This window comes from Hemiscyllium ocellatum, chromosome 7 (assembly GCF_020745735.1).
Source record: "Hemiscyllium ocellatum isolate sHemOce1 chromosome 7, sHemOce1.pat.X.cur, whole genome shotgun sequence".
Classification (NCBI taxonomy): Eukaryota; Metazoa; Chordata; class Chondrichthyes; order Orectolobiformes; family Hemiscylliidae; genus Hemiscyllium; species Hemiscyllium ocellatum.
In genome coordinates, this window is record NC_083407.1 from 46,260,452 (window position 1) to 46,282,513 (window position 22,062).

The 22,062-nt window shown below is 39.3% G+C and overlaps 1 protein-coding gene across 1 annotated transcript in view; it reads left to right on the forward strand.

Moving 5' to 3' along the window:
* Positions 1-22,062, forward strand: part of LOC132817064 (protein mono-ADP-ribosyltransferase PARP14-like) — a 59,043-nt gene that overhangs the window by 19,016 nt on the left and 17,965 nt on the right. The window contains exons 6-12 of the mRNA XM_060827156.1: positions 1,053-3,310; positions 5,689-5,925; positions 6,022-6,243; positions 11,168-11,231; positions 17,650-17,802; positions 18,647-18,709; positions 20,586-20,762. Coding sequence (XP_060683139.1) covers positions 1,053-3,310; positions 5,689-5,925; positions 6,022-6,243; positions 11,168-11,231; positions 17,650-17,802; positions 18,647-18,709; positions 20,586-20,762 — 3,174 coding nt within the window. The remainder of the gene's footprint in view (positions 1-1,052; positions 3,311-5,688; positions 5,926-6,021; positions 6,244-11,167; positions 11,232-17,649; positions 17,803-18,646; positions 18,710-20,585; positions 20,763-22,062) is intronic.

The following is a 22,062-nucleotide window of genomic DNA, read 5'->3' on the forward strand; positions in this document are numbered from 1 at the left end:
CATAACCTCTAACTGATTAAAATGTTACCTCTCTTAACTTTGAATGTACTTAATGACCCAGCCCCTGCAGCTCTCTGAGGTAAAGAATTCTGCAGATTCATTACCCACTAACAGACTAAGGTCCTCCTCATTTCAGTTTTAAGTGGGTGACCCTTTATTCTTGAATAATGCCCTCTGACTCTAGACTCTCCCAGATGGGGAAACAACCTTTCCACATCTACCCTGCAAAGTTCTCTATGAGTCTTGAATGTTTTAATAAGGTCGCTTTTCATTATTGTAAACTTCATTGAGTACATGATCAATCTCCTCATAAAACTGTCTCTCCATACCCAGGATCATCCTGGTGTACCTTCTCTGGTCTGTCCCCAAAGCCAGTGTAAGTTTCCTTAGATAAGGGTCCCAAACTGTCCACAGGACCATGCAGTGCAGATGTCCTACTATCAATTGATGACTGATACAGTGACTGGCAACATTTTATACCAGTGGTACCATTGGAAACAACACCCCCTTCCAAACACCCATTTTCGAGTGACAGAAGAGGATATGAACTATTTTTCATTATTCATGGGATGTGAGTGCAGCTGTCTGGTCCTGCACTCATTGCCCTCTCTAGTTTCCTTTGTGAAGATGGTGTGAACTGTCTCCTTGAACAGCCACAGTCCATTTGATGTAGGTACACCCACAATGCCAGTGTGAAGGAAGTTCCAGGATTTCGACCAGTGACTCTGAAGGGACAGCATATTTCCAAGTCAGAATTGTGAGTGGCTTGGAGGGGATCTTGCAGGTTGTGGTATTTCCATGTACTTGCTGCCCTTGTCCTTCGACATGGAAGTGGTCATGTGTCTTGAAAGTGTTGTCTAATGAACCTTAGTGAAAGTCTGCATCTTACTGCCACTATGGAGTGTTGATAAGGGAGGGAGTGAATTTGATGGTTGTGGTGCTCACCTAGCAGGTTGCTTTGTCCTGGATGTTGTCAAGCTTTTTGTGTCCATTTCTGCTCATTGTTCCAAGAAGATATTTTGTGAACATAACTTTGTTTATCTCATTTATAGTTCTGGATACCATCTTGGCTAAAACACACATTATTGAGGAAACTCAAGTCTATGTCTATCCCTACTTCAAGAGTTTGGGTTCAGCTTTATATGGCAACAAAAGACCAGTTGTGAAAATGCCTGATCCCTTCACCATCAAGATTGATCCCTACATCTTACAGTTTCTTAAGAAAGACAGAAGGCGAATTGCAGAAATCAAAGACAAAATGTCAGTGTATCATTGTAACATTGACACAGACTTGTCAGATTCTATCAAGATATCTCCAACGTTTTCAGGACAAGAAAATTCATTAGAAAAACTTGTTAAGAAGTGGAATCAAGTAGCTTCAGATAATTTAACTGATATCCTGTCAAAATACAAAGCCATTGAAAATAAAGTGAGGCGACATATCTGGGAAACAATTCAGAGAGATCTTGACCAGTATTTGAACCAAGATATTGTTGTAATACCAACTATTTCAAATGGACAAGTAATACTCGCTGGAGAATCTGACAGTGTAGATACTTTTCAACAATTATTTCAATCAGTTGTGCGTGAAGCCACTGATGAATTGGAAAGAAAGAAACAGAGTTTGACTGAGAAAGTGAACTGTGGTCCTGCTGAATATAATTTATTATTGAGCACTGGTCTTGAAAAGCGTATTTCCACAACATTCCCAAACATTAAAATGGAATGGAATGCATCTGCAGGTCATATTTCATTATATGGTTTGCCTAAAGATGTTTATGCTGCCAAAAGTGAAATTTTAGAAGAACGTGTTCAAGTAAAAGCAAAACAAGTTGATATGAACCCTCACCTTATTGATTTTCTACAAAAATTAGATTCCATTGAAATGTCCTGCTGCTTGTTCATATCAAATGGAATCAATGCTGTGTATGACATTAAAGATAACAACATGCTACTGATAGGAAGTAAGGATTGTTTTTTACGTGCAGCAGAGGAACAGATCAGAAAACATTTGAATTTCAAATATATTGAGGTAGAAGATTCAGGAGTCATTAAAATGCGTGAGTGGGCACAACTGAAAGGAAAATTGTGCATGAAGCTAAATTCTCCCATGATACAGGTCGAAATCAAGGAGATGCCACTAGATGACCATGTGCAGGTCATTATCTTTGGCTATTCTAGGCCTGTCATGGATGTTTTTGAAATGCTTTCAGATTTTGTCAAGAAAAACACAATCATTCAAAAAGAAGTTTCCTTGAAATCAGCTGGAATCCTGCAGTTTTTGATGGATATTAAGAAACTTGATTTTCTCCCCACAACAGCAGAGGACCTGAAAATTGAAGTTAATATTGTGAAAAATGGTTCAAGTGTTTTACTGTCTGGTCCCCAAGTGTATGTCCTTAAAATAGAGAATGATCTTTTATGTGAAGCTGCCAAGGTAATTAGTTCTGTCTTTGAAATTACTAAACCGGGAACAAAGAAGATTTTCAAAGAAAAAGAGGATATGTATGTTTCTACAATGATGCATAAATTTGGTTGCATTCTAAAGATGGTTGAGCCTGGAGACTTTGGAGACAATGCTAAATTGGGCAAAGCTCACTATAAAGTGCAGTTACCTGGTGGGCCTTTAGTAATTGTTTATAAAGGAGACCTCTGCAAGAGTGAAGTTGATGTGGTTGTCAATGCAGCAAATGAAGAACTGCAGCACATTGGAGGCCTTGCAGCAGCTCTATTAAAAGCAGCTGGCCCAATATTGCAAACTGACTCCAACCGGATTATTAACAGTCGAGGATCCCTTACACCTGGAGATGCAGTTATTACTGGTGCTGGTAAACTACCATGTTCCAGAGTAATTCATGCTGTTGGTCCAAGATGGATGGCAACTGATGCAGACAAAGCTAAGAAACACTTAAGGAAGGCCATAATTCAATGTCTGCATCTTACAGAAAGCCACAGTTTGAAGACTATAGCCATTCCTGCTATTAGTTCAGGAATATTTGGATTTCCATTGAATTTGTGTGCAGAAGTCATTGTCAGATCAATAAGAGAGCACTGTGTTGATTCACGGGGTGGCAGTTCAATAAAAGAAATCCATTTAGTAAATCTTGATGAACAAACAGTTCAAGCCATTTCAGCTGCAGTTCAGAAAATCTTGGGTGAATTTGCACTTATTGGACCTACTGCCACACCTCCAAAAATGCCTTACAGTGGCAGCAAGATAAGCAGCAGGAGCATGAATTGTGTGCATGAAGCCCAGACAAAGGAAGGTCTAAATGTTTTTATTCTCAAAGGCGGAATCCAAGATGTAGCTGTAAGTCTTCATTATAATTCATTTTGTTGAGATTGTTATGAAACATGGAACAGAACAGCACAGAAAGAGGCCCTTCAGACCGCCATGATGGTGTTCTAAACTAATCCTACATACTTGTCCATATCCAACTATTCTCTGGCTGTTCATATGCCTGTCTAAATGCCTCTTAAATCTTCCTATCATATCTGCTCCTACCACCTGTCCCAGCAGCACATTCCAAACATCTGCTACCCTCTGTAAAAAAAACTTCTCTCACACATCTCCTAATAACTGTCCCCCCTCACCTACCTTTGCCCCCTAATATTTGACAGTTCCATTTGACTACCCACCCAATCCACACCTCTGATAATTCTATCAAGTTGCCCCTCAGCCTCTAACCTCTAGCGAAAAATTTTCAAGTTTATCCAATCTCAGCTTGTAGCTAATACACTGCAGTGCAGGCAGCGTCCTGCATCCTCTCCAGAACCTCCATATTGTTTCTATTATGTGGTGACCAGAAGTACACACTAATATCCCAAATGTGGCCGAAGAAAAATTTTATACAGGTACAACATGACTTGCAAATTTTTATTTTCATGCCCTGACCGATGAAGGCAAGCATGTAGTATGCCTCCTTTGCCACCTTATCCTCTTGTGTTACCACTTTTCAGGCAGCTATGGACTTGCATCCAAGATCTTCTCTGCATAGAGTTCTGGTCACCACACTACCAGAAGGATGTGGATATTTTGGAGAGGGTTTACCAGGATGTTGAGTGATTTGGGGGATTTTAGTATGAATAAAGTTTGGATAAACTGGGTTTGTTTTCACTGGAATGCAGGAGGTTGAAGGGTGGCCTAATAGAAGTTTATAAGATTGTGAATGTCATGGATAGAGTGGCAAATATGAGGTTTTTTCCCCAAGGTAGAGAGGTCAATTACTATGGGACACAGGTTCAAGGTGTGAGGGGGAAGCTTAAAAGAAATATGCAAGGCATGTTTTTCAAAGGGTGCCTGGATTACGTTATGGTCCCATCAGGCACTGGGGTCTTATATAGCTTCATTTTTTTCAAGACACCCAACATCACCATCTCCTTAATATCAACATGCCTTCAATATCAACAAATCCCTCTGTAAACTTACCATCATCCGTGTCTTTCTTCCAAGTGAATACCAATTTGAGGAACTCATTTAGGACCTCACTCACTTCCTTTGTTTTCATACCTAACTTCACTCCTTCGTTCTTAAGTGAACCTACCCTTTCCCGAGTTACCTTCTTGCTCCTAATATACATATAAAATGCTTTGGGACTTTGCTTAATCCTACTTGTCCTCCTAATTCCTTTTTGTAAATTATTTTCTGTTTTTTGACACTGGGGTAACGCAGTGAATATTGTCTATGTGGATTTACTAAAGCATTTGTCAAGGCTCCGCATGGTAGGCTGGTTCAGAAGATGAAATTGCACAGAATTCATGACAAGTTGGCAAAGGTCTTGTTTCCTAAACCTTACATATACTTCCGTTTTCTTATTAACTAAACTTACAACTTTTCTCATCATACAAGGCTTCCGACTCTTGCCATCCTTACCTTACGTCCTTACATGGATATGTTTGTCCTCAACTCTGGTCGACTGGCTTTTAAAAGATTCCCATATGTCATGGACTTGTCTTCAAACAGCTGCATCATTCCAATCGTTTCAGTTCCTGCCTAATACTGATGTAATCAGCCTTCCTCCAATTTAGAGCTTTCAGCTGAGGACCGGTCTTATCCTTTTACATAACGACCTTAAAACCTACGACATCATGAACTCTATTCCAAAAATACTCCCCCACTGAAACCGTGATTACCTGGCCAGGCTTATTCTTCTAACCAAGGTCAAATATGGCCCTAGTTGGGCTACCTACATATTGGTTTTAAGAATCCTAGATACAACTAACAAATTATGCCCCATCTAAGCTCTTGGTACTAAGGGAGTCCCGGTGACTATTAGGGAAATTAAAATCACTCACTATTACAAACATGTTGTTTTGACATCTGATTACATACCTGTTCTGCTAATTCCAACTGGCACTGTGGTATAGTCCCATCATGAAGATTGCACCGTTGTTATTTCCTAAATCCTCGCTGGATGAGTCCTCTCTCAATGCAGCTGTGACATTCTCCTTAATCAGTAATGCAATACGCACATCCCTCTTACATTCCTCTGTATCATTTCTGGAACATCTAAACCCAGGAACATTGATTTGCCAACCTTGGCCATCTCTCAACCAAGTTTCTGTCACAGCTACAACATTATAATCCTATGTACGAGTTAAAGTTCTAAGCTCGTTTGCTTTATCTGTTATGCTCATTCCAAATATCTTCTTTTACCATTATTCTAATAATTTGCTTTCTATTTCCAGACTGATGTCATTGTAAATGTCATTGGAATGGATTTTGATCTTAGCAGCGGTGCAGTTTCCCAAGCACTGTTAAAGAAAGCTGGTCCGAACCTCCAACAGTTACTGTTACATGAAAAGACCAGTAAAAAGCATGCTGTAGGAAAAATTATCGAAACAAAAGGATGTAATCTTAACTGTACTGAAGTCTTTCATGTTATTGCTCCTCTTTGGGATCAAGGGAAAGGAGATGCTTTCAAGGTAATATATATTTTAATGACAATTTCAATACAATAACACATGTTTATTAAGTATTACACTATTGAATAAAACACTTCATGTGAAATTACTTTGCAGTTGTTAAAAAATATAATCAAAGACTGTCTGAAGAATATAGAAGCATTACAGCTGTCTTCTATCGCATTCCCAGCAATTGGAACAGGAAAATTGTGTTTTCCAAAGGAACTTGTTGCAAGCTTGATGATTGAACTTGTTGTCAAGTTCAGTAGTAAGGGAAATATAAAACATCTTCAAAACGTTTACTTTGTGATACATCCTGATGATGATTCTACTCTACAGGTATGGATTTATTATAGTGGACTTCATTTTCAAATCTCTTGTTTCAAATCTAGTGAAGCCAAATTTTGTAAAAATGGGTGACTGGTTTATACATTGATTAGGATGACAAAATATATTGACATGAAATATGAAGAAATAATCTTGTACCTTTTACTGAAACATTTTAGCTTAACCAGTTTGATTAGATAGTTGAATAGCTGTGCTTATATTTTTGTTTTAGTGCAGTTACTGTACATGTGCTAACAGCATTGTTGTAAGTGGGGTTGCTGAATCTGTTCTTGAATATACTCTGTTTTGCTCACTGGGTCTCTCAATCCTCTCATTCCCTCTCAATCACAGCCTCTCCCAATCTTCACATTCCAGACCACTTGTCATCTCGCTGAACCTTTTCACTCACTGGCTGTCCCCAATCCTCTCTCTCTCTCTCTCCCACTTGCTGCCTCTCCTAATCCCCACATTACTTTTTCTCCCTGAGTCTTCCAGCCTCTCTTACTCATTTCCATTAGCTGCCTCTCCCTTACCTTGCTCCCCTCTGCTTGCCTGTTCTTCCAACCATCTCTTTCACTGCCACTCACAGCTTCTCCTGACCCTGTGCTTCCTGCTTGCCAACTCACCCGAAGCCCCAAGCTCTTCCTACTGACCAACGCTCCTGAACCTTTGACTGCCTCACTATCCTGGAGTAAAAAGTGAGGTCTACAGATGCTGGAACACATTTTCAGCAGCTGCCTCACTATCCTGCTCAGCATTTCCTCTCCAAAGCACTTAGCTGATTTCTGCATATCACCTCACTCACAGTTTCTCTAACCACAGAAGGGCAGAAACTGTGTTTAAAATACAAGGGAGAAAGTGAGAACTGCGGATGCTGGAGGTCAGACTTGAAAAGTGTGATGCTGGAAAAGCACAGCAGGTCAGGCACTATCCGAGGAGCAGGAGAATCGACATTTCAGGCATAAGCCCTTCGTCAGAAATGTCCCAGAGCTGAGATGACTGACCTCCAACAACTGTGACCAATTCCTGATAAAGGGCTAATGCTCAAAACATTGACTGTCCTGCTCCTTGGATGCTGTCTGACCTGCTGTGCTTTTCCAGCACCACACTTTTCAACTCAAGTTACATGGGAGCAACTGGTGAATCCTGCAAAAATTCCCAAATTTCCCTTGAAAAATTGACTCTCGGGGCTAACCAACTGAAGAAATATTGCTTCCATAAGTTCAGTGGAAGGAAATAGTGAAGAATTGGTTCTCCAATCTTGGGCAAGTTGTCTTCCAGGCTTGCTGCCAATAGGGTTGCGAGGATACAGATCCACGTGATATCAAGAAATATTTGAAGGCACTAGATACTGCAAAGGCTACAGGCCCTGACAATATTCAAGCAACATTACTGAAGATTTGTACCCCAGAACTTCCTGTTTCCCTAGCCAACCTGTTCCAATACAGTTACAACACTAACACTACATGACAGAGTGGAAAATTGCCCCAGTATGTCCTGTACATAAAAAGCAAGACAAATCCAACCTGGCTAATTACTATCCCATCAGTTTACTGTCAACCATCAGTAAAGTGATGGAAGGTGTCATCAAGAGTGCTATAAAGCAGCACCTGCTGAGCAATAACCTGATCAGTGATACCCAGTTTGGGTTCTGCCAGGGCCATTTAGTTCCTAACCTCATTTCAGCCTTCGTTCAAACATTGCCAAAAGAGCTGAATTCCAGTCATGAGGTGAGCATGACAGTCCTTGACATTAAGACTGCTTTCGACCAAATGGGGCATCAAGGAGCCTTAGCAAAATGAGAATCAATGGGGCAAACTCTTCTGTGTTTAGAGTGATAGCTGACACATAGGAAAATGGTCATGATTGTCGGAGGTCAATCATTTCATCTCCAGGACATCTCTGCAGGAATTCCTCTGGGTAGTGCCCCAGGCCCAGCCATCTTCAGCTTCTTCATCAGAGACCTTCCCTCTATCATAAAGGTCAGAAGTCAGAATGATCGCCAATATTCAGCACCATTCACGACTCCTCAGACTCTGAAGTGGTCTGTGTCCAAATGCAACAAGATCTGGACAATATCCAGGCTTGGGCTGACAACTGGCAACTGATATTCGCTCCACACAAATGCCAGACATAACCAATAAGAGGCAGTCTAACCACTGCCCCTTGACATTCAAAGTGTTATCATCACTGAATTCCCTACTATCAACATCCTGGGGATTACCATTGATCAGAAACTTAACTGGTCTTGCCACATAAACGCAGTGGCTACAAGAGCAGGAATACTGTGGCGAGTAACTCACCTCCTGATTTCTCGAAGCATGTCCACCATCTACAAGGCACAAGTCAAGAGTGTGATGAAATACTCCTCACTTGCCTGAATGAGTGCAATTCCAACACTCACGAAGCTTGACATCATCCAAGGCAAAGCAGCCTGCTTGATTGGCACTATATCCATAAGCAACCACTCCCTCCACCATCGACACTCAGTAACAGCAGTATGTACTGTTTATAAGATGCACTGCAGAAATTCCTCAGACAGCATCGTCCAAACCCACGACCACTTCCATCTAAAAGGACAGCAGGCATATGGGAATGCCACCACCTTCAATTTCACCTGTAAGCCACTCACCATTCTGACTTGGAAATATACTGCTATTCCTTCACTGTTGCAAGATAAAAATCCTAGAATTCCCTCCCTAATGTGGGTCAACCCAGAGCAGGTGGACAGCAGCGGTTCCAGAAGGCAGCTCACACCAACTTCTCAAGGGCAACTAGGGACAGGCAATAAACACTGCCCAGCAAGTGACTTCCACATTTCAGGAAATAATTAAAAATAAATAGGCTAGAGAGTTGGACAGCGAAATGGCAGGTGGAATTGAACGGGGCAGATGTAAGGTGATGTGTTTTGGGAGATCAAATGCAGGAGGGAAGTATACAGTAAATGGCAGAACGATTAGGAGCATCAACATACAAAGAGATCTAGGTGTACAGATCCACAGATCCCTAAAAGTGGCAACATGAATGGATAAGGTGGTCAAGAATGCATCTAACATGCTTGCCTTAATAATTCGGGGCATAGAGCATAAAAATGATCACGTTGTATTGCAGCTGTATAGAACTTTAGTTAAGCCATATTTAGAATATTGTGTATAGTTCTGGTTGCCACATTACCAGAAGGAGTGGAAAGGGTACAGAAATGGTTTACCAGGATGATGCCTGGTTTGGAGCATCTGAGCTTTGAGCAGAGGTTTGGACACTCTTTGGACACTAAACAATAGCAACATTTAAGATGTATCTTGACAAATGTATGATTAGACAGGGAATAGAGGAGTACGGACGATGTAGAGGAAAAATATTTTTAGTCTAGAAAGGCATCATGTGTTGGTATAGTTTTAATGGCTTGAAGGACCTATTGCTGTGCTATACTGTTCTTTTTTCGAAGTGAGTAAATAAGCAGTGCTGTTGAGGAGTTTCAGAGAGAATGGAGAGGAGATAAGTTCAAAAGATAGGAGCAGAATTAGGCTATTTGCCCCAAGGAGCCTGCTCCACCATTCAATCATGGCTGATATGCTCCTCATCTCTATTTTCATGGCTTCTCTCCATATCTCTTCAACCCATTAACAGTTAAAAATCTGTCTAATTCCTCCTTAAATTTACTCACTGTCCCAGCATCCACTGAACTTTGGGATAGCGAATTCCACAGATTCACAACCCTTGGGAGAAGTAATTTCTCCTCAACTCCGTGATGACACTGGCAGGAGTCTGATGACTTAGGTCCAGGATCTGGAAGGCTATGAGCAGTGGGAGGTTTGTGGGGAAGTCCAAGAGGCCAAAGGCTGGATCTGTCCATGAGCCCACCTCCATTTTGCTGTGGCTGGGAGGAGTAGCCACAGTTGGGACCAGCTTTTTTGAGGTCTGAGATTTGCGGAGATGAATGAGGCTGCAAGAGTGCTGTAGCGAAGAATGCATGGAGGCTTGGAGAAAATGAAAATGGGCTTGGGGGAGACAGAGTTCACAGGGACTAGGAGGAACAACAAGACTGCACTAGGATTGTGAGAAATAGTGAGTCATCAAAAGGGATTAGTGAGAGACAGGGAGACTACAAGGAATCTAGTGGGATATATAAGGAAACAGTAGGGGACTGAGAGGGTGTGAGGAAGCTTTGTGAGGACCACAAAGAGGAATAATGGAAGAGAAGGAGATCTCAAACAGATTTGGAGAGAGAAGGCTTCAGAGCGGATAACAGCTAAACTACAAAGGAGGATAAGAGAGAAAGAGGCTACAGGGAAGAGTGAAGAATTTCAAGTCTGTTAACAAAGACCAAGGCAAAGGCATTGATGAAAGTCATTCAATTGCCATTGGATGTAGGCGTAGTGCCAGGGGCCTGGAGGTTCACCTAATGTTGTGCCAAAATTCAAGAAGAGGGGAGAGGGATAAACCAGGAAACTAGGGGCCAAACAGGTTAACATTTGGAATGGGCATGTTCTTGGAAAGCATTACTGTGGCTAAAACAAATAAAGTTATCTCCAGGTGAGAAAGCAATTGTTGAGCATTCCAATCCTGGACTAAATCAGAAGACAAGAAAGCAGTGGATCTACACCACATATCTCCCTGCACCCATCCCCAATGTACTTTGATTTCCTTTTTGTAATTTCTCCCGAATGAATTGGGTGGGTTTCCATTTTTTTGTTCCTTATTTCCAGCACACACAATATTTTACTTTGGTGATTACTTTCATGTTGTAATTCAACTTTTTCTTATATTTCATTGAAAATGTTTGTTTCATTACTCATTATTAAATTTCATTTTATTCAACATTTTTGATTTTGTTCATGTAAAAATCATGCTGCAAATGCAAAGCAGTTCATTTTCTTAGAGTACTTGTGAAAGGTATCTGTATTGTTTGCAATACTAACAATATTTTTAAACTTAGGCAATGTCCCTCGAATTCAAAAGAACTTTTAACCCCCAGCAGAAAATGACGCAGAAACCCTCAGGTTGGTGATTATTCAACTCACATACTAATTGAATTGATTTATTCTGGCAAGCACACTAAGTTTGAAAGAAACATTCCTTACCACAACTAATTCTCTTCTATCATTCAGCGATTGTTAGATCCAGGTAAAGTTTAATAATAAAAAAATAGTATATTGCATTTTCCTTCTTATAGTTTCTAAAGATGGATTAAATAAATATTTCGCCTTTTTTTAAAAACATACAAGAATCGGCAGAATATTTTTGTGCTTCCTTTTATGTAGTTGCACTGTCAAACACATTTCATTTTTACTGATTCTTTTTTAACTGTAATTAAATAAGTTAATGTCAAGTCATAACTTAGGTCCTGGAAATTGTATAATATATAATGAAATATTGAATGAAAGCTGACTGTAAATTTACAGATTTTCAACACATGTAGTGTTTTCTTATATCTGTTTTTATGTATGTTGTTCTCCTTTTCCCCAGTCCAATACTCATCTCCACATTCCAATTTCACAAATTCTAAAGTTGAATACTTATATCATAACACCAAATTTATATTCAACCATCAAAAAGTATTAAATTATATTTTTATAGGAATGTCTGTGAGCCCTGGAAATCTATGGGCATTTGACTGCAATTTTGGCAAATGATGTGCAAGCACATACAAAATGCTTTTTTAAGTAGTTTGCTATAGTCAAGGTTTTCGCAGTTCATCTGCAAAGCCTTAAGATTTGTGTTTCATCAGGTGCATTGAATTTGCAATTTAGGTTAAACTCTTGCTGATTAGGATTCTTGAGGTGCAATGGTAGTGTCGCTACCCCTGAACCAAGAGGCCTGAGTTCAAGTCCCACCTGCTCAAGTAGTGTGTAATAACATTTCTGAACAGGTTGATTAGAAAAATGAGTTAAATTTTAAAAAAACTTAGTGATTTGGATTCTCCAGTGGTGCAGTGGTAGTATCCCTACTCCTGAGACCCAGGTTCAAGATCCATCTGCTCTAAAGGTGTGTAATAACATCTCTGAATGGGTTGATGAGTAAAATAAGTTAAATAAAAGAAAACTGCTTCTGATTTGTTTTCTTTACGATTTGGCAAGTGCTTGGGAGTCTGTCATGTCACTTCTCAATTTGATTATTTTCAATAATTTCTATTTACTAATAATATCACACAAAACATTATACCCACTTCGAACTTTTTCATAGTTTTTCTTAAGCATTTATCACCAGAAATGTTTACAGAGTTGCAATTCACCAACAAAGAATACTGCAGGGTGTGCACACCCTCACATAATCTCAATACTATACTGTAACCTTACTAAACAATTCAATGAAGGGCACACAAATTTCAGAAAACATCTTTACCTTATTTACATATTTACCCAATCATCTCATTAGGTTCTAACTTTCAGTATGAAAAGTAAAGTCTGACAAACCTTTCCAGGACTTGAATATGTCTAATTTATAGCATCCCAAATATTTCACAGCCCAGCCCATTTTTCACAGCTGAGGCTTACACAATTGGCCAAAAATTCCCTCAAGTCACAGTGTGTCCAGTTTATATTATAATGATATCGTTGGATCTCTTCAAGAACTGGAAAGCTACAAAGTGATTTATGTGTCAGATACAGTGGCTCAGTGGTTAGCATTGCTGCCTCACACTGACAGGAATGCAGATTAGATTCTAACCTCAGCTGGCTGACTGTGTGGAGTTTGCACATTCTTCCCATGTCTCTGTGGATTTCCTCCAGGTGCTCCAGTTTCCTCCCACAGTCCAAAGATGTGCCATTAGGTGAATTTGTCATGCTAAATTGCCCATCGGGTTGGGTGCATTAGTCAGCGGTAAAAGCAGGGTAGGGGAATGGGTCTGGGTGGGTTAGTCTTCGGAGGGCTGGTGTGGACTTGTTGGGGATCTGTAGGGGATCTAATCGAATCTAAGTTGCCATAGTGTTCAAAGATGTGTAGGTTAAGTGCATTAGTCAGGGAAAATGTAGGGGAATGGGTCTGGGTTGGTTACTCTTTGGAGGGTCAGCATGGATTTGTTGGGCCGAATGGCCTGTTTTCACACTGTAGGGATTTTATGATATGTTTTTCACATAATCATCAAAAGGGGAAATCATATTACTTCATTCATTTAATTCAATATTGTCACTTTGAAATGAGCAAAATGAAAGCAGACTTTACAAACCACCATGAGGAGAAGGAGTGGGGACCAGGAAAACTGAACAAGGAGAGATGGCGAACTAGATAAAACAACATGAGGAGGGAGAGTGAATATTCTAAGAGTGACTTCATAGGAAATTTGAGAATCGATTGATTTTCAAGCAGCTGCTGCCAAGGGCTGTATTTTAGCTCCAGTAATTTTGGAAGCTAAATTTTTAAACTTGTGTGGGGAAAGTATAAATTTAGAGGCTTGAGAGAGAGAGAGTGAAACCTGACTTGTAAGATCAAAGAGGTCCTGCATTGTACTCCTCTATAGTTTGCTTGAGTAACATTAAAGTGCATTAAACGAAGTCGAAGTACCTAAATTTAATGTAGGTAAAATAATTTGCAAGTATGAGGTTAAGGCAAGACAGAGCAGTTCAGATATATAGTATGCCTCTCCAGTGGCTTATAGGGAGTAGTGGACATTTCTCATGAGCTGAACAGCAACTGATTGCACAAAAGTGAGCTCTAGGTTCCATACCTTGAGTAGCAACTAAACTCACTGAAGTACATCCACGAGGCAGAAAAATATGTTAATAGCATGTTCAAAAGGGTGGTCATACCTCAAGTCAAAAGCAAGCAGGCAAGTCTAAAATAGGTGCTTGCCAGGTGTCCAAGAGAAGGCAGGCAGACAGTGCAGGAGTCTGCAGACTCACGAGCTAGATTTTCTGTCAGGAGAATGGTGAGATGATGTATCCTTGAAGGGGTGCAAAGCTTCTGGCAGCACAGTTCACCCAGCTGTACAGGAGTGGAGGAAAAAGAAAGGGAAAGCAGTATGAATAGAGAGTCATTTATTCAGGCGAACAGATTGGAGTTTCTGTGGCCAACCATGTGACTTCAGGATGGTATGCTACTTCACTGGTGCTAGAGTCAAGGATATCATAAAGCAGCTGCAGGATATTCCTCTTGGGGAGGAGAACAACCAAAGATTCATAGACCACATTAGTTCCAGAAAGAAGATAGGAGGAGAATGCAATTGGAATTTAGAGAGCTAAGTAGAAAATTGGCAAGCAGGACATCTAAAGTAGTAATTTCTGGATTATACCAGTTCCACATGCAAGTGTACATAGAAAAATGAAGATAAACCAGACGAATTTTCTAGATGGCTAGAAAAATGATGCAGGAAGGAGAGTTTTAGTTTCCTAGTTCACTATAGGGAAATAGCACCTGTACAAACTAGGCAAGCTGCATCTAAATAAGGCTGGAACTGACTTTCTTGCAGGATGTTTACCTAGTGCTATCAGGGAGGATTTAAACTAACTCAAGATAAAAGAAGCAATGGTGTTACTTTTGGTTAAAGGGAGTAGTACTGGGGAGCTAGGATGTTTCAGAGGATTCGAGGATAAAATCAAGTTGGCTTAAGCTAAGAAATAGAAAAGGTATTATTAAGTTGATTGGTGAAATCTATAGACTATCAACTGGTGAGAAGCATGTGGAGGAACAAATCTGCTAAGGAATTATGAAGAGGTGTAAACATCATAGTGTTGTTGTAATGGAGGATTTAAATAATCTGTACATCAGCTAAGATATTGGTGGCATAATAGTTGTGAGGGACAGGCTTTCCTGGACTTTTTATTCAGGAGAATTTCTGACGGTAATACGTGTCCAATCCAACAAAAATAATAATGGACTGCTAGACATGATTCTTGGGAATGAGGTGGGCAAAGTAGATCAAGTGAAGGGACCTTTAGGAGATGGGGTCAGTGTATAATAATGTTTAGCATGATAGTGGGCAGTGCAGAGTCAAAAAGTAAAAACTGGTGGATAGCTGACTTCAATGGAACAAGAATGAAGCTGGGCTGGATAAACTGAGAATAGCTGAATAATGGGCTATCTGAAGAAGAGATGGTTTGAGCACAGTCAAGGTATATCACTTCAAAAGTGATTGGTAAGATAAACAAATCAAATCTCCCTGGATGATGAAAGGGATCAAAATTAAGTTAAAGAAGAAAAGAATGTACTTGTGACAGGTGTCAGGTATTAAAACATTTCGGAGCTAAGCTGAATACAGAAGGCTCAGAAAGGAGGTGATAAAGCAAATAAGAGAAATGAAGAGGTATTAACAAAAGACTTGAAGCTGACACAAAGGGAAATTCCAAAGTCTTCTATAAACACGTCAGTAGTAAAATCAGAACCTACATGGAGGTAGTGGGCATGGCCGGGGTTGTCACGTGAATACTTTGAGCCTGTCTTTATCTTCGAGGCAGATGCTGCCCAGTCAATTGTGATAAGGGAGTTAATCAGTAGAAGAGATTAAAATTGTTGGTGAGGAACCATTGATTAAGCTGTCAGTATTTAAAGTTGAAGGGAAACTGGGACTAGATGAGATGCATCCAGGGACATTGATGTTGAACATTTACGATGTTGAAGGAAGTGACAGTGGGAGCTGCATAGATGCTGGCAATAATCTTGCCATCTTTCCTTGATTTGGAGGTGTGCTAAATATTCAAGGTAGGGGGAGCACAGAACTAGAGGGCATAGGTTTAAGGTAAGAGAGGGAAGATGTAAAAGGGACCTAAAGGGCAACTTTTCCACGCAGAGAGTAGTGTGAATGTGGAATGAACTGCCAGACGAAGTAGTGCAGGGAGATACAATTACAACATTTAAAAGGCATCCAGATGGGTATATGAATAGGAAGAGCTTAGGAATATGCTGTAAATGGAACTAGATTAATTTAGGATATCTGGTTGGTGTGGACAAGTTGGATCAAAGGGTGTGTTTCCATGCTCTACATCTCTTTGACTCTATGACTTGACGCTTCCAAACAATTGCATTATTGTTTAACAAGGCTTGTAAAAATAGGTCTAGGAATTATCAAACAGGTTTTAAGAAAATGACTTTGGTTGGGAAAAAAAACTTTAGAAATGATAGTTAGGGATAGAATTAATATTCATTAGTTCAGAATGAAAAGCATATTTAAATGATTTGCTGGAAATTCTAAAAAGTTTTTCTTGGAGGAGGCTAAGGCTGTTGATGTATGTGCTTGATTTTCCAAAGGGTATTTGGTGCAGTGCCATGCAACAGAGTTGTGAGGTAACTTATAGGTTATGGAATAAAAGGGACAGTAGCAACATGGATACAAAATTGACAAAGGGATTGAAAACAGAGAGCACTGATCAATGGATATTCTTTGATCTGAAAGAAGTTCTTAGTGGATTTCCTCAGGGGTCAGTATTGGCATCCTAGCTTTTCCTGATTTTGCTTTGAAGGGGACAGTTTCAAAGTTTGCAGATGATGCAGAACTTGTCAGAATTGTAAACTGTGAGGAGGACAGTGTAGCATTTCAGAAAGAAACTGATAGGTTAGTGATAAAGGAAATTCAATATGGAAATTTGTGAGTTAATACACTATGGTGCAAAGAAGTTGGAGATACGATATGAAACAAAGGGTACTATTCTAAAGGTTGTGCCAGAGCAGAGAGACATGGGTGTATATCTATTTTAAGTTAATAAAGATGGCAGTGAGACCTACTAATGATGCATTCGGCATTCCGGGCTTCAGTAGTTGGGGCAACGAGTATAGGAGGAAAAAGGTCATGATAATGTCATTAGACCTCAACAAGAATATTGTACAGAGTTCTGGACTCCACTCTTTAGGAAGGATGTGATTGCATCAGTGAGTGTACGGAAGATTGGAAAACTTCAGTTATGAAGAAGGGTTGTAAAAGTTGGGAGTATTTTCCTTGGAAAAGAGAATGCTGAGGAGAAAATTGACACAAAATCATGAGGTGTCTAGACATAAATGACAGAGTGAAGACTGTAAAAGAATCAAGAACTAATTGTTTTGCAAAAGAAGCAAATGTGAGGAGAGAAATAACTTTTTCACATAGTCCGTTGTGAGGGTCTGGAATGCACTGCCTTGAATTGTTCCATTCAATAGGGTATTGTAAATAGAAACATTTTTCAGGGTTACAGAAAAAGGCAAGAGTTTCCTCATAAATTAAAGTGTTCAAAGGGCTAGAATGGACTTGATGGGCCAATTGGTAGCTCCTGCATTTTAATAATGCTGTGATAACATGTCTGAACATTGACATTTATGATTATTAGATTAGTCATTGACTCCTCATATCTTCTATCTCTGAGTCTGTGTTTATTGTTACATATTTTACATGTAATTGGTCCTTATATTAATACAAACTCATGCATGCAGTTTCTTTTAGCAGATTCCTCTCTCATTAAATAGAAGGAATAATGTGTCATTAACATTGGTGCTTTTATTGATTGTCACACTTCATAGGGAATGTGTTTGGAACAGTTTTCTCACGTGCATCAAATCATGTTGAAGTTCAAGTCGGACCGATTTCAATGGAAGTTGTAACAGGAGACATAACGTGTGAGAAAACTGATGTCATTGTCAACTCAACAAACAGTAATTTCACTCTGAGAGCAGGTATAATGTACAGTGTTCAAAAGTTTTTTAAAGATGCAAAATATAATTATTCATCTTTAACTCCTGTCCAGATTTTGTGCATGAAAATTCAACACAGCTGAGAATGACTTGGATTTTATTATAATAATAATGCTAGGGAATTTAGCACTCATTGTTGTCATAGGAGTCTAATGGCCACATTGCACAAATTCAGATCTTGCTGCTGGAGAAAATTGCTTCTCCAGAATATGGACTCTTCCAGTTCTCCTTGACCAACTTGACAATGAATTTGGTGTGTTGGCATGAGGTAAGGGTACTAATCCATTCATTAAATATGAAAAAAAGGTAACAAAAAGCTCATGCATTCAGAAGTAAATGAGATTTTAATGGCCTAATAAATGATGATTAGTACTGAATAACCTATCTATCCCAAGAATATAAGTGTGAGGTTGCACAAATTCAGAAAAAAAATTATTGGCAATAATATTTTTAAATGCTAATATTTTTGTCTATTTTGTCACTATGAATCCATCAATATTTTGAATCCACATTGCATTTTCTGCAGATGGAAATCAGGTTAAACCTCCACCAGTAGTCTCTCCCTAATTAGAAACCAGCCCTATGGTCCTCGGGGACACTGGTGACTTTACCTATATTCTCGTTTTATCCTTTGTGGTTGAGTTCTGTGTTTCTCACTTAAGACGCCACTCTGATTGAAGAGTTTTGCTATTTCTTGCCTTATTCACAGATGCCACAAATTTGAGAGGATATGATTATTCCATGGTTGACTTAGTGATCATTTATAACATAAGAGATTATTTTATGCTGCTATAAATTAATTCCTTCACTTTCACTTAAATTTCAGGTGTTTCCAAGGCAATACTAGATGCTGCGGGTCAAACTGTTGAAGATGAATGCAAAATCTTTGGTATACTTACTGTAGAGATATATTTTGTTGCCTTATAACTTACGCTAAATAATGCAATTTACACCTGCAATTATTCCTGGTTAATAAATTTCTGTACTAAAACATAGATTTTAAACAAAATCATCAAGCACTGCAGTAAGACAGAATCAGGAGAACTGTTGAGCAAGGTGGCATGCAAAGAAATTTTGGATATATGTGTAATGCCAGATTTCTTAAAAGATGCTGAGAGTAGTTTGAATCAAATTCCTTTCAACTGTACACCTTGCAAAGCTTCTAGACCTTATTCAACAATATCACTAAGCTGTTCTCAGAATGATTCTAAGCTGTTGATCTCAATAACATTACCCCTTCTACTTCATAATCTGCTTGGTGGTCATTCCTAAAACATACCAGTGATACCCATTTCCAAGATTTTTCCTCATGTGCCTAGGCCTTTGGACCCCTTCCACATTTTCTCTGGACCCCTGTTCACATGTTCCCTAAATACCTTAAGTTTCCTCTATTTTCCTTGAATATTACCAAGGTGGATTTTTACAAGCAACAGCAAATTAAATAATCACACCAGGGCTGCCATTCAATTAAGGACAATGACCCACTTCTCAGCATTTCTGGTCAAATCAAAGGTCAACTGCTCAATAGCTTATTTGCACTTTTCATAGAGAAGGTCATTATTGGATCTGTAAGCAGAATTCCAGAAGAAGATTTTCTTCTAGAGTGCCTGTACCAGGCTGGTAGGCTCAAGCGATTGGAATGGTGAAACTGCTATCTTGTGCTATTACTGCTGGGGAAGACCCTTACCTAGACTAAGACAGGGTCATTAAGGAAGAACCCCACTTCAATCTCTTGAGAATTCTCTGTGAGGCTGCTTTGATATACCTGGTGGTTTCTCTACTCACAGCTTCTCATACATATCACAGTAAAATGGCTGCAACGGAGAAAAGAGCATTGTGACTGCTAATTGGTCCGCTTAATGAACTGTTTGATCCCTTCTCCAGTTAGTGGGTGGCTGTAATGCTACTGTACCTGCTTCTCAAAATACTTGATAGCATTGGGAAGAAATTTAGGTTCATGCCAATGCTTTCTGAATCCATTTTAAGAGTATTTTTGCCTCCCAGTCCATCCATTTGTCACTAATCCGAGAGCAGAGTACCAAAGTTAAAGTTTGTAATTATTTTTAAGTTCCATAAGTCACCAAATCTATTCTTACACTTTCTTTGATGTTCCAAACTATTTAAAAGTAATAACATTTCCATTTGGACCATGACTCTTTTTTTAAACATAACTGGTACAATATTTGAGTCAACTGTCACATGATCACTGTCATCTAACCTAAGTACACCAGGTGGCAGTGCATAAATGCAAGAATGCATTGCAAACTGTGTGCCCCAGAATTCAAATTAAGGCTGCTCCCTTCCTGAACCTGATGAACGCTCATTGTAGTTGTATATTTTCTTGATGAATTAAATCTGCCGTTGTCACCCACTTCAGGTTCCAAGCATTTCTGCTTGCACGAGAACAAGAAACTAGGCCCACTCTGTCCTTGGTTTAACTCAGGGCCTCACATCCTGCTACATCTTCATTTTACATGTTTTACATTTTACAATTAACATTTCATCCAACCCTTTGTTTTTCGTTTTGATTTTGTAATCCCCTAATCTCTGCTACTTTCCCAGCTAATTGGCCTATTCCCTGGCTGTGTCCTGGACTAAATATGAACAGTGCAACAGAAAATAATAAATGTACCATAAAAAACTGTTAAAATTTTATATATAGTAAACATGCAATATTAATTTCAGAACTGTTACTTTCTCCATTGTTTCCATATTACAATGAAATTTCAAAAAACATGTTGAGGTAATTCTCTATTTACTTCAAGGCATGCAGCCAAATAATGGAATAATAACAACAAATGCAGGAAACTTAGCATGTAAAAAGATAATTCACGTGGTTGGACAAACAGACCCAAATCAAATACGAGCTTTTATTGGTACAATTCTTCGGAAGTGTGAAGATGAGCAATTTTCCTCAGTTGCTTTCCCTGCACTTGGAACAGGTTTGAATTTTATTCATTCATTCATTTGTTGACTCTTTGTTTTATTTTGAAGAGCAAAGAAGAACAAAGAAATGCAAAAAAAAATAGTTATTACCCCAATTAAGGTTGGAAAAACTGGCATGCGGAAGTTGTATATTTAATTTGATTAAATGTTATGAATCAATATATGAGATGAAAGACATGAGTTTGTTAAGGAAATAATTTTGCAACAGACTTTAGTATAGTGGATACAAATAACATCCCAAAAATAATTGATAATCAGGAAATGGAAGAGAGGGAATTCAATAAAATCACAAACACCAAGGAAATGGTACTGAACGGATTGTTGGAGCTGTGTGTTGACAAATTTTTTTTTAATTTTAAAGAAAAAGAGAGGTCAGAGTGAGCATTGGCCCTTTAGGAAATGAATCTGGTGTGAGATCATTGTGGAAAACAGTGAAATGACAGAGAAGTTCGGGGTGGCATGATGGCTCAGTGGTTAACACTGCTGCCTCATAGTGTCAGGGACCCGAGTTCGATTCCAACCTCAGGCGACTGTCTGTCTGTGTGGAGTCTGCGCATTCTCCCCGTGTCTCTGTGGATTTCCTCCGGGTTCTCTGGTTTCCTCACAAGTCCAAAGATGTGCAGATAAAGTTGTTTGGCTATGCTAAATTGCCCAGAGTGTCCACGGATGTAAATTAGGTGGATTAGCTACTGAAATGCAGGGTTACAGGATGGGGTAGGGGTGTGGGTCTGGGTGGGTGCTGTTGAGAGAGTTGGAGTGGACCTGATGTGCCTGAATGGCCTGCTTCAATACTGTAAGGATTCAATGATTCCATAATTGTCTACCTCACTCTTGCTTTCTCTTTTGGCCTCTACTACTCTTACCACCTGACGCACTTCCTCTTTCTTATTTCCCTCCCTGTGACAATATAGCTTTGGCAAGTCTATATACCATCACCAATTTGCCTTCCTATGACCAGATAAGTCACTTCAAGTCACCATATCACTTTCAATTAAATTATATGAATTGGTGAATCTTTCTTTCAGTGATCTACCTTGTAGAAGTATGAATGCTAACAGTTCATCTCCTGTTTGAAATGATCCACTTGTAACATGCTTATCTGCCTATTATTTCATTGTTGCCTGCAGAGTTTTCAAAACACCTACTACTTTGCATGTTCCTGTGGGTCTTCAAGAAATATGGGCAGTTAATGCAAACATTCGGGATTTTTTTTGTTTAAAATCTTTGGATTGAGCTTTCTCTTTTGAAGAGAAAGGAGTTACTGTTCCTTTTGACAAAAATAGTCTATATCTCTCA